This window comes from Corvus hawaiiensis, chromosome 26 (genome assembly GCF_020740725.1).
Source record: "Corvus hawaiiensis isolate bCorHaw1 chromosome 26, bCorHaw1.pri.cur, whole genome shotgun sequence".
NCBI lineage: Eukaryota > Metazoa > Chordata > Aves > Passeriformes > Corvidae > Corvus > Corvus hawaiiensis.
This window is the reverse complement of record NC_063238.1, coordinates 7672909-7686622: the sequence shown is the minus strand read 5'-3', so window position 1 is coordinate 7686622 and position 13714 is coordinate 7672909. Positions and strand designations below refer to the sequence as shown.

General features: G+C 38.6%; 1 protein-coding gene across 1 annotated transcript in view; it reads right to left on the bottom strand.

The window, feature by feature from the left end:
• Positions 1 to 13714, bottom strand: part of CLVS1 (clavesin 1) — a 101278-nt gene that overhangs the window by 77882 nt on the left and 9682 nt on the right. The window contains exon 2 of the mRNA XM_048286280.1: positions 11531 to 12148. Coding sequence (XP_048142237.1) covers positions 11531 to 11919 — 389 coding nt within the window. The 5' untranslated portion in view covers positions 11920 to 12148. The remainder of the gene's footprint in view (positions 1 to 11530; positions 12149 to 13714) is intronic.

Below are 13714 nucleotides of genomic sequence, written 5' to 3'. Positions count from 1 at the left end.
TTTGAAGGAGGCATCTCTGGGACCAGATAGCTGGAGCAGCCAGGACTTTTACTCCAAACACAAGCACTGAAATAAAGATACAGACAGCAGGGAGGCCCTGTTTTGTCAAAAGTCAGCCAAACAGAGGCAGAAAAAGGATCAGCAGACATTGACACAGCAAGTATAGTTACATGGCCTTGAGAAAAATTCCAGAAGTAAAACCCGAGTATTAGAGGCAAATGTGTAAATCTTGAACAAATAAATCACTCCTTGTTTTTACTTCTTCTTGTTTCTGGAAAGCATTTACATGCAGTCATTGTTACAAACTTGTTTGCAAAGAAATACCTGATTTTTTTCATCTTTTTCTTCCCGTAAAAAAAACCCCAGAAAGCCTTTAATTATTTTTTTACCTTTTAACTTTTTTTAAGTAGAAAAGCCTACTTTTCAGGAGATGTCATCGGAGATGTCATCAGAGATGTTTGCACCCTAACAGGGAAGATATGGCTTTCAGAAGAATTAATATATTAAAGTTATAATTTGGTATCATGGGATGATTTGTTAAAATCAACAGGTTTCTTAATACTACACTGGTTGTCCTTTTTTTTTGTATGTTATTGTCTCACAGTTTAGTCTATAATGAAAATTAGGCAGGGACAGTCCATTTCTATAGATCTCTGCACAGCCTTAGGACACATTCGTTACAACAGCAGAATTAATTTGCTTAAAAGTAACTGTAGTACATACTTCTTTTTATTCTAGTCAATATTTTGACTTCACCAAAACATTACTAGAAAGACCTTATGCAGTATCAAAGAAGAACTACAAGTGATCAAGTCTTTGCAAAGTGAATCCAGAAATGTTGCGGATAGTTTCACTCCACAAAAACACATTTCAGGGTCTCCGGGATTCTTCACCCTGATCTGGCAGAACTCTTGACCACTCCATTCCCTTGCATCAGGCTGACTTAGCTTTGGTTAATATTTTGCAATAGTGTTTAACAGCCAAGTGAATGCACTGCTTTTGTTTCTGCATGAGAAGTGTATTGAGTCATGAGGTATTTAAGCAAATGCCTGATGCAAAGCGTATCAGAAGTGTCATTACTGATGAAGAGTACACAGAATGCCACAGTTACCTGTATCTTAGTTGCCAAATGTTTCCTAATATTTGGAAATATAATTCTGCTTAATATTTGGGATAATTTTGTTTTTATTCTATATATCCACTGATTACTACCATATTTTGTTAAGGTAAACTATTATACATAGGAAGAATTGTATCCCACCTCTTATTATCTTCAACTTGTATTACATTATCATATTTTCCAGACTTCTTGTTGTGCTATTCTTTCGTTGACTTAGTTCAGGCTTGTCTCTTGTGCTAGTGCTTAGCTTACAGGACAGTTGAGGTGGGTGACACTACTGGTGTCCTGCTGACAATGTTCCTGTAATACAGCTCAGACTCTTTGCTTCCTCAGTGGTATCACTTTACTGTGTATAACTCCATTTGTAGTCCATCTTTTGCCCCAAAACCCTTTTGTGCCCAGTCAATATTAGTTACCCACAAATACCTGATTTAACAAATCAAGAGGTGAGAAAATCCCAGCAGAGACAAACCTGTCAGCCAGGACTAAACCAGCAATGGCAGGTATGTCTGGTGTCTCACAAGTCTCCTTGGCTTTTAACAAGGAGCCTATATCTACTAAGCCTTTTTTTGAAGTAAATCCCAAAGTGATCCTGAAGTATTTTTAAATGATTCACATAAAATGTTCTCTGAAAGAAAGTGAATGTGCATGTACTCATTTTAGCAGAGAATAATAATAAGATGCTGGAAAAAGAAAAGGCACTCATTGGCAGCACAGCATACACAAATTGCCATTTCCCCCAGACTTGCAAAACTCTTCTATTCAAAGAGAATTGAAGGCTTTATCAGAATAAAAGTGAATTTGAATTACAGGAGCCAGCTCTAAGTGTCTTACATGTAAATGAGAACCTAAGGAATGGAAAGATTTCCCACCATCTCTCCCTAGGTCAGAGTTTATTCCTCCTTCTTTTCTAACTTTTCTAACATTAGTTTTCTAATGAATATTGAAGTACATTTGGAAGGAGGATTTTTCATCAGTCTCTTTCTCCTTTAATATAAATCACATTTTTCTTTTGTACCTGTACAACAGACAGGTCGGATTAACCCTGGGAAATCAAGGCAATGCACACTTATGGAGAAACCTTTCAAAGTGGGAACAGCTTAGAGGATCGCAGCTCCAAGGTGCCTTAGATAGGTCTATCACACTCAGGTGTAGATTTTCCTAGTTAGAAATACCTATACAAAAGCAATCCTGTGGGCTAACACGTAGCCTAGCACTCTGAAGGGGTGCAGGACGCACACACACTCTGTAGATTGATCTGTGCATATCTAATATACGTGACTGGCATCTCTTGGATTTGCTGCGAAAGGCAGCCAGGAAGAAGGAAACAGTGAAACGTTTAGCCCTGGCAAAGGGTGCAACTGTTCCTGATCACACCATGGAAGTGGTCTTGTGTTGTTACCCCTTTTTTTCACCTATGTTACTTCATTCATAGCTGAATTTATGGAATTCGGTTCCTCTACTGACATGGTATAAAACCAGAGGAGCTGAGATTGTGACCTTGTGAAAAGGAGCACAGGACTATCTGTAGGAAAGAATGAGGAAGATGTGAGGATAGCTGGAACACAATGAAGAAAAGCATATTGGCTTAAAAAGGTCAAAAAAAGTCTTGAACTTCCTGCTTCTTTAATGCAGACCATCAGGTCTTGGTGCAGTATGTGAGAATATGTATCTTTGAAAGTACATTGAGTGTGGTTCTATGGGATTGGACCAAAGGCTCTCCTGTGAGGAACAGGTCCTTAATAAGAGGTTTGACACACAGCAGGTTGGCAAGGTGTCTTGGGGTGACTTTATGATGTGTATCCCATATTGCTATTCTATGCCCAGAAATTAATTTTGTGCCTTTCTATGCCTTTAAACTGAGCCTGAGAGGGGGGAGGAAAAACTGAGCAAAACTTCTTCAAAGCAGTTTGCAGCTTGTTCAAGGTCGCACAGAGATAGAGACGGCTCTCTGCGTTCTGCTGCGGCAGCAGAGCGAGAGTAGGGAAGCACCCAGCTTGCTGCTTTCCAGCCAGCCTTCGGCCAGTTTTTCAACTCTTTTTCCTCTGGAGAGTTGAACTTTTGTTTTCCTGGGACTTTGATTTTTTCTCTTCTTCTCTGCTGGACTGTTTCAACATCAGAATACATTGGGAGGACTTTCCACCGAGGCCTTGGCCCTGGAGGTGGGCCCACCACTTTGTCCTAGCTCCAAGGAGGTGGAGAGAGAGATCTATGGAAGGACTCTGAAATTTTCCCAGGTTTCTCTCAGCACAGCAAGAGGTTATATTATTCAGCATTATTATCCTTTCCCTGTGTATTTGTTAAATAAATAGTTTTTATCTCTTTCATTTTCCTTCGAGGAAAATTAATTATTTCCTGAACCTGGTGGGGGAGGGATGGTTGTAACCTGACTTTTATCAGAGGATATATTTCTAAATTTGGCCAAACCGGCACACAAGGTTAAAAGAGAGAGCATACTAATTTGTTACTGAAAATCAAGTATTTTTTCTTAGGTATGTTGGTACGACAGTCACTAGCTTCACTTTCAACCAAACCCTGAAATTTGGTCCCTAAAGAGGTATTATGGGATATTATATAAATACCTTCCATATATACTCCATACATACCCTTTTCAAATAGGTTTTTATTGAACCTCTAGCATCATAACATTACTTGGTGCTGTGATTTATATCGCATTTGTGAAGGAAAATTGGCACCACATGTGTTAATACATGCACAGACATGCGCCATCCACTGCACTTCTGCAATGGAAAAGTGGAAAAGAGATACGATCTCTCTATGAAGAAAAAGATATTTGCATATTACCTTTCTCTTAAAAATGAATCTTTACTAGCTTGGGTTTGCTCAGCATGGGCAGTTTTCATAAGCAGTTATGTAGGAAATAGTGTCAGCAAGAGGATAACTGGCTTGCTTTGCCCTCTGTCCCTGCAACAAATGGACCCCCCAGGAAGTTTCCAGAGCGGAGATTATCATGGTCTGTGAACAAGGGGTAGTTACTTTTTGCTGCCTCTGTGGTTGCTGCACTTAATAAAAACAAAAGCTGTGAGAGTGCAATCAGAATTTAAGACCAAAATTTCCTCTGTCTTAACAAGTGATTCAATTTTCTCATCTTTAAGAATCAAATCTCCAGTCATGACATATTAATTATGATGCTCCAACTCTTTTATTGGATTACCATGACAGAGGAGGCAAAATACAGAAGATCTTCAACAATTCAATTTTTTAACTAGTTTATTGGAATGACTTTACTCCTCCATCCTTTCCCCTGTCCTCCTATTGTATCTGCTTGGTTATATTTTTAGGTGTATGTGGCAGATGGGTGCTGGTACCACTTAATTTCGCACATCACTGAGAGCATCCCATGGTCATGGCACTCTCACCAGCACAACCACAGGGCCAACCATGTCTCCCTCACCCTCCAGCTTCACCATGGCAAAGAAATACCCTGAGGCAGGGTGACTGTGGTGGCAGGGTAGAATTTACCCCAGTGTCCTGTTCAGCTATTTCATGCAACTGAGCAGCCACCCACAACATTGACATCCCGACCAAATTCATGCTGTCTGTTGTAACTCCTGTGGGATCACCTGGTCTGCTAACAGCACCAGTTCCTAAGCACCCCTTGTGCTGCTCTGATGGTGCTGAAATTGGAGGATGCTCAGCACTTGCCAGAGTGAAAAGAGTAGATATTTCAATGTAAAATGCAATTGACACAGGGCTCAGAGTTCAGAGGAAAAAGTCTAAAATAAATCATGGCCTGGGGAAATAATATATCAAGGAAGTATTAAAATTTAAAGATTTCAAATGTATTTCAGGATTCCAGCTCAGTACTTCCACTATTTTCTGATGCTTCTACTGCATGTAGCTTATTAAATAGCTTTGTAGAGAATTAACTTTTTTTTCCTTCCCTGACTCTTTGCAGTCTGTTCCTGCTTCAATGCTTGACTTTGCCTTAGTTGCTTTTAGTTAGGTTGAAAAGTTAGAAAGTGATCAGGATATTAGATATTGAGAAAACTTGATTTGGGAAGTGCTCTGACAAAAAAAGTGTTCTGGTCTCTTCCTACACAGCCTAACCTCAAAAAGTGGCTATTTATAAGAGCCTTCATTCATGGTTTCCAGCAGTTTCCAAAGTCCAAAAGGGCAAAGAACCACGCCAAGACAGATGTCATATTGCTTGGCTTCCTACTATTCTGTGGATGTAGCTCTGTTATGGTGCTCTTTTGCAGATCCCATCTGTGACAATGGTATACACAGCACATGTAGGACTATGGGTCGTTGTGTTAGGGACAAGTGCTATCACAACTGTATGCGGTTTCTCTTTTCTGACACCCAGACATAAACCCTCACGCAAAAATTTGGTCTTTTGAGACAATCTGCGAAGAAGAGCAGGGGATGTGGATGCGCATCTATGTGTTTGCTGTGTATATGTGTTTGTATAGTTCTCTTTATCAACTGTCCTTGGGAATTGGGAATTGGATTTGGTTTCTTTTCGCCACAGGAGGAAAGTGGCATAGAGCCACTCTCCAGTCTGCCCTACATTTTCCTGTGTTATCCTGCAGGCAAGCTCCTGCAACTGTGTTTCTCACCTACAGGCACTGTCCTTCACAGCTCTTCAGTCAGCCCTCAGCCCAACACCATCCAATCACCTCTTCTCTCTCAAAATGTGTTTGATTGCCAATCCCTCTCCATGGATTTTTTTTTTTTTATTTTCAATCAGGCTTCTCTCATTCTTCAACATATGCTTCATAACTTTCCCAGCTGTTGTTTTTCTTTCTCTTTTTTCAGATATTTTCCTTCTCTTCTTGGATTCCCTACTCAGCCCTACACAGGATTCTCATTTGTGTATGTCATCCTGCTGTCATTCATATGGGCTACAATTGCCTTCCCAAATATGGTTTCCATGATAAACGGTACTAACTGAATTAAGTTGCCACCCTTCAAGCAAATTAAAACATTTCAAGACAGAGCTTCTTTTTGCCTTCTTTGTCCAACATTTAATTTGCACATCTGTTACTCTTCAAAATGAGTATTCTGCTTATGCTATGCTGCTTTCCCCTACTACCCTGAATTCTGCTACCATTTCAGACCAGCTCAGTAACGTAATATGAATTATTTTTTATGCAGTGTGCTTCTAAGCTATTTATTGGTCAATGCAATGCTTGAACCGCAATGTCAATCTGCATTACCGTAAGCATCTCCCAACAGATAATCACTACCTCCTAACAAAACCCAAAGACTTGATGTATAAAAATCATTCTGGTGTTAGGACTGCCTGCACTTCAGCTGTGATCTCTCATGATAAACAGACATGAGGCTGCGTTATTGCCACAGTTTGCCTGTGACTATAAATCAGTCTCAACAGATGTTTATTCCCTCATATTCTTTTAAGCATCTGAGACTATGCTTGAAATATATTGGAACAATCAGCACTTGAGACATGTTCTTATACCAACAGGATCTGATGATGATAATATCCTTGTAATTATACCACTTTGAGCATTCTCAGCAAGAACATACTTGGTTTTTATCACAATCCTTTAAAATATTTATAGGTGTTAGTTTACCACTATGTCAGAACATTTCCTCTCCCTTTAGCCTCAGTACACTTTCCTACAGCATGGTAAGTATCTGGCATTTGACATCTTGATTAATAAAAGACGATTTATGGCTAGCAGTTGACTTGGGATTGTATGTTGTAAACAAAGCAGCAGGTTTTCTCTGACTCACAGAATTTTTGGAGCTATGTGACAGCTTCTAAGGCACAGACATGAAGACAGAAATTAATTACCATCTTACTGCAAAAGACTATTGAAAGTATTCTGCCCCCTACCCCAAGCCCCCATTTGCAGAGGATTGTGATTGGAGTTCTTCTGCTGGCTCTTTACACAAAAATAAATTTTACTCTGGCTGAACAACCTTGAAAGAAATATTTTTGCTTGTAAGATTAATGAACACCTTCTGCTGAATTACCTGTTCACCCAAAGCTCCATCTCCTTGGTGTTTAAGCAGCATGTATTAGAAGACAGTAGCAGATTTAGGAACAGCTGTGGAAGTTACTGAAGGCTTCCACTCAATCCAACATCTGAGAAGACCCTCTTACCTAACTTCTTTAAAAGCTTCAGTTTCACTACTGGTGCATCAGAGGAGTGAGGGCTTAGGTTTGGTGAAAAACTGTGAGAAAGAGTATTTGTAATCCAGCACATGGAGCGTTGTTTTTTACATTAAATCCTGGTTCAGGTCTCATCAAAACTGTATGTATGCATTTGTTTGTTTTACAAACTGGAAATTTTTATCATGCAAATTATTTAATCAAAAAAAATCATTACATGATCAGTTTGACATCCTTATCTGTCTTTATTGCTGCCCAATTTGCATTCAAAAATGATGTGCTCTGTGAGCAGTGGTGTAAGTAAAGTCTTTGTGGGTTTCAGGTGAGTTCACACCTTGAGTTCTGACCAAAGTGAAAAATATCCCTCCCCTGTACTAGTGTGCAGTAATATAGCTCAACAGTTTTTTTTCTCCCTCACTATGGAACTTATCCAATCTCTTTCTTTTCTATCCATCTGCTCATTTTCATTTATTCAATACTGAAAAAGTGAAAGCGAAGGTATTGAATATGTGATTAACATTAACTAAGAGATCCAAAATATGCTACGCAGGACCTAAAGAGAAAGTGATGACATCATCTCTAAGAAACCTACCTGAACAATGGAGCAAAATCAAACCTATGCAGCAGATGCTAAATTAGTATAACTCTGGAGCCATGATAGATCTCAGCTAGTGATTTGGCAATAAGAATTATCATCCCCTGTGTTTTTTTCCAGTCACCAAAGAGGTTTTGGTCAAAACAATCATCATTATATTTTTTAACTATGTGGAAACAAAAATAAAATTCTTGCCAGTGAGCTTTGCAGATGTCACAAACCCTTTGAAATGATAATTGGGGAGCAGGACACTTTTAGCTCTGCACAAGAGCATGAATCACATGCTAGACTGTGCCCACATAATGGATGAGAATGTATGACACATTTACCAGTGGCATTTGTATTTTAGGAAACTGACTTGAAAGCAAATTTGAGCTGAACATAAGCTCAAAATGGGGTAGAGTAGTTAAGAACAGAGTGACAATTTTGTATCTAAAAGGAGAAAACTACTGAGCAGATGAGATAGTGTTATCACTTGATGATTTATTAGTGGAAATTTTTATTCAGTTCATCCACCTGCACCTTAGCAACAACACTAAAATGATAGGAACAGTCCAGAAAATAATGATGAAGAGCATTTTAAACCTGGAAAATCTTCCCAATTCTGAGATTAAAGAAGTTAAAACTGTTTAAGCTTTGGCATCTTAAATATATTGTGATACATTAAGCTAGTGCATTACTTTGCAGAACATTATCTTTGCTGCGCTGGCTGCCCATAGGTGTATTCTTTACCTTGCAGACAACAGGAGGTTGTTTTGTCCTCAAGGAAAAGGGTGTTATTTGTTTTACTTTCCCCGTGGTTAAATGTGAACACAAGAACCTCTGCTGCAGAGTCGCTAATGCATAATCTTCTTGTTGCCTGACAGTGACTTACCCTACAGTGCCGCCTCTCCAGTAAACTCAAAAATAGGTTAAATATGACGTGGACAGGACATAAAAGTACAAACATGGGAAGCTGTTATATTTTTGTGGTACATTTAAACTAACATGATCTAGCAGCTGGAAGCTGAAGCTGGAAACACTGAGACTGGAAATTAAAACCTAGTTTGCTAGAGATGTCAGATCTATCAGTTGCATTCTGGAGGCTGAAATTACAAATGTTTCTAAAAGCTTACATGGAAGTTCTACCTTTGATACATGGCATACCTTAGAAACATCTTGGATCTGATTTGTCCAAGCATTCATATTACACAAATAATGACATTTCCTGTTAAAAATCAATATATTTATAAGCACAGAAAGTTTCAAGGTTTCTTCTGCCTCTTTGACATGTGATACCAACAGCAACCATACTCCCAGGCACATAAATGGTAAGAATGTCTGGACTGAAAATCAGTTTATGGATTATAGCTATTCTGATTTTAAAAGACCCTTTGGAAATTATTATTTCTTTATAAATAGCCCCTCATAAATTAGAATTTGATCATAAAGAAAGAGAAGGCACAGCCAGCAGCAAATAAGATTAAAGTTAGGAAGGGCATGCTGAAGGGTTAGCTCTTACTCTTGCATGTCAACATCACGGCCAACTCCATTAGCACTCAGCTGAAATATGAGCTTGTGAACATCTTGCCGTCACTGAAGACACATCTGCAGAAAGGTTGCCCAAGATACATTTATGTAAGATGTGCACAATGCCTGTTGGAAGTTTTTTGTGAAATTTATGTTTCTTCTGGTCAATAACCTGCTTCCATGCTTCTTAATAGGACATTGCACTCACCATTTCCCACTCCTTAACAGCTTTTCCTCTTGCTGATGCCTTTAGACAGCAAAACAGGAGGAGGCTATCCATTTACTTACAGCCCAGATCTTGTCCCAAATCCCTGTTGTACCTGGAGTACCACAAAAGGCCATAGAAAAAACACTTCTTGCCATCTGAATCCACAGAAGAGATGAGGTTCAGTGGCTGAACTGAGGTAAAATTTGCACATGACTTTTCATTTCACTGAGGAGTCTTAGGAAAGTACATCCTATACTATTTGCCTCAGCTTTTCTTCTCTGAAGGTTAAAATTATATTTTTCAAAATATGCAGGGTTGCTTTGGTTTTTGCACACACAGACATACACACACACACACACACACATGGATGGATATTAAAGGACTTTCAGAAAATCTGAGCCAAATCTGACAGGAATCATTATTCTGTCAAAATCTCATTGCAGTAGCCTTAGACACCAGCACTCTCAGCTTTCCAAGAGCAGGCCCTGATGTACAAGGTTAATCACAAAGATTCATTTTGTTGAGGGATCAGAAACCCAAAGCTGGCTCTATATAATACCTAAATCCCTTAATGCAACCAGCAGAGCCACAGTGCTTCTGTCCTCTAAAGCTGATGCTTTCTATTAATGCCAGATACCTGTGCATTCATCTTTCTTTTCAGGCCAATTGCTAACAGAAGAGTTTTGTGGTTGAAAGAAAGGCAAACTTGCAGTTCAGAAAGACAGGAGATAAACTGCTGGCCTCTTTGTAGTTAACAGGACTTTTATTACTGCCCTCAGTTCACGATTTCACCAAACACGTTTGATTATGCAATGTTACACTTCTGTGTAATTTTCTGTACATTTATTCACATGCAAATGAAAATCAGAAACACTTCTGAACTCTGCTTTTCACATGGTGATGAAAGGTTTTCCCAGAAAACAACTGACATGAAAAATTGCAGACGTATGTGTATTGTTCTCTAATAATTTCTATTATGTAAATTCAAAGCTCCAATTTATTGACTCCTAAGGATAAGACTTTTTCATCAAAAACTTTAGACCATCATAAGATAAAATCCTACCTGGAAATCATCAGAACTGATGATACTTAAAACCTGAATCTGAATTTTGTTCTTTCATATGATTTTTATCAAGATTCAACAGAACACATGGTAACCCTACAGCTGATTACACTTCTCCATCTCACGATGAAGGCAGGGAAAATGGAATGGAAAGACTTATGAAGACAAGGACAATGTGAACATGGTATTCCTGGACTAGTCCCTTTTCTCTGTACCACTTCAAACAGCTAGTGAAAGCTGACTAATCACATTAACATTTAAGGGCATTATTTTATAATAATGGCTGGGAGATACCTTTGTTCATACCACTCGGTAAAGAAATTACCTGAACAGAAAATACGCTTTGTGTGAATCTCCCATATATCAGACTAACAACATAGAGCAACCAGAGTGTTTAGAAATCACAATGCAGTCTGTGGAAATAGAGCAGAGGCTGCAATTCCCAAAATGGTTCAAACAAACAAACAAACCAACAAACAATCTCTTAGAAAGTATGATGATAGAATAAATACTGTCAGTTTCTTCTGCACCAGGAGAGCTACAAGAACCTCCACATGCTCTGAGACACTTGCTTTTTGTCAACCTGCTTGGCTATTCTATGATACAGCTGAAGTAACTTACAATAGACATTAATGTATGTATAGAAAAAAAACATTATCTGGCTAAAATTTGGAAATATTTCTTTAAAAAAACCCCAGATATGAGCTACTTATATGACACACTGATATACCCTTATCTCTCAATGGTCGTATGTCCTAATAATGAGGACTGACAGGTGATCAGGTGAGATGGAAGTTATAGTGAAATGGATATATGGTTACAAAATCTTCTGCTGAAAATGGCCTTGCTGCTTCAAGGATGGTGACAAATATTCCATTACGAGTTGGGTGTGAGTGTGTGTAAAAGATAAGGACACTATCTACATTTACCTACTCTGATCCCAGTTGGCTGCAAAAAGCAGAAGAATCTTCCTGCCACAGTGGTCGCGATTTTCCAGGACTCCCGGAAACCCATCTGTCAGAGCCCGTTTGATTCCTGGATCATCGGCCTTGAAGTTTTTGAACATATCCAGATTTAATTGGCGGTATTGGAAGTACTGAGCCAGCAGTCTGAAGGCCTCAGTTTGGTGAAACTTTCTGGCTCGGAGAAATCTCAAGATGAAGGCATCATCTGTACGTAAAAACCCAATGTCAGGCCTCGTGATGATCATGTCCCTGACTTGCTGGATATCCTGGTGCAAAATGTCAGGGTTTTCATTCAGTTCCAGGCGGGCTTTCTCTATAGTCTCTGGACTAAGTCCAGCTTGTAAATGGGTCATCTCTGCAAAAACCTCTTTTCCAAATCCTTAACTTCAGATATTTTAGTAGAAGTGCTGATCCCATTCAACTGATGGTCTGCTGTGAGTGCGAGCCATTCAGATGCTTTTTGCTATCAAGCTGATACTTAACAAATTAAAGCAAAGGGCTTTCCTTATTCTTGCAGAGTAACAGGCCGTTCACATGTACTATACTCCTTCCAAAGGAAAGTGTTGTTTATTCCATCACTTACTAAAAGAAAAAGAAAATATATAAAAGAAAGATTAAATGCGTATATAAAGTTTTTAGGAATGCATTTCTGAAATTATTTAGCCATAAAATTTCTTTGTATGCTTCATATGTAGGAGGATAGCAGTCACATAATTTCAGAATGGGTGCATTTAAGATAAGGCAGTCACTAACATCTTGAACATATGTATTCAGGCTTTCAGAAAAGCAATCTGATTTATTGACAATTAATACTAAGCTGTATCAACGTACTATTAGAATACATTTCTCAAAGTTGTCTTACAGAAATGTGGAAGGTGCAGCATCCCTAACTTCAAGCCAAGGATTAGAACAGCAAAAATAATAGTAATTTTTTTTCCACCCCTAATAGGAGCAACATTTCAGCTTCATAGGTAAACAGATTTACCCTCATCGTACTAAGTAGAACAACTGTTTGATTTCGTTTTATTATCTGTACTATAAGCTTGTAGCTCTCCTTGACTAAGATCCTGAGTTGACTGTAAAACTGTTTTTTAAAAAAACCAAAACTCCAGCAATACCAAGGATAATTTCTACTTTTTAGAACCTCACTGAAAATATTTCCCATTGAGACTCAATACATCTTCATGGGAACCCTTCCACAAATAAGGTTCTTCATGTGTCCAATCTGACAGGGTTGGTGCTTTAGTTGAAAAGAGACGTATTTTATTAAAAATTCTTTTTTTCTGTATATTGTAGCTTTCCTGAATACCTAGTTCTGAATTTCCTTTTGATTTTTGTATTTTACCTAGAATTTGTTTTTACAAGTGTTAGAAGAAAATCTGCTTAAGCTGTATGTATGAGCAAAATGGTACAGTGAATCTCTTACATTTCAGTGACATAATTAGCAAGAGGCTGTCATCATAGTCTGTGTAGCTACAACCGGGTGAAATAAGATCAAGGTCTGTTCCAGTGTGATATGTGTGTGAGGAAAGATCAAGATCCATACAATTTTTCAGCCATCACAGAAACAGACAAGCAAACCCCACCCCCCCTCCCACCCCCCCCCCCCCCGCTTAACTGATCTCTCTTTCTAATTTCTGAAAAAGAAAAATTGGTTTTAAAAATTTAAAGGAAATCCCTCAGTAAAAGACATACTTTTTGTATTTGAAAAGCTGTTTGGAAAGTTATGAATTATTTATAGCAAAACAACCATTTCATTCAGCTGCTCCCCTGGGTTCAGCATTCTCAGATCAAACAAAGGGGAGAGCAGCATCCAAAGCATTTCTTGGTCCCGGATTTGCTCAAAGTTATGTTGCAGGACCTGGAAGTCAATGAGCACAAGGAGTGCCTCAGTTCCCTCCTTTGTGACCTTGCATGTTATTGATAAAAACTACATTTTAGATGCCACAGCTGCAGCCCAAGGATGAGATCCCAAAATTTAAATACAGAGTGTTTCTGCATATTTGCTTAAAGGACATTTGTGGTGGGAGATAAGCTTTTCATTTAACAGCAATATGAATTGGACTTTTCTGTGGGTGACACAAAGGAGAGTTTATTAAGCATCCTCTTTCTGTATTCACTGTGGAGCTGGAGTTGAAAAGAGCTACC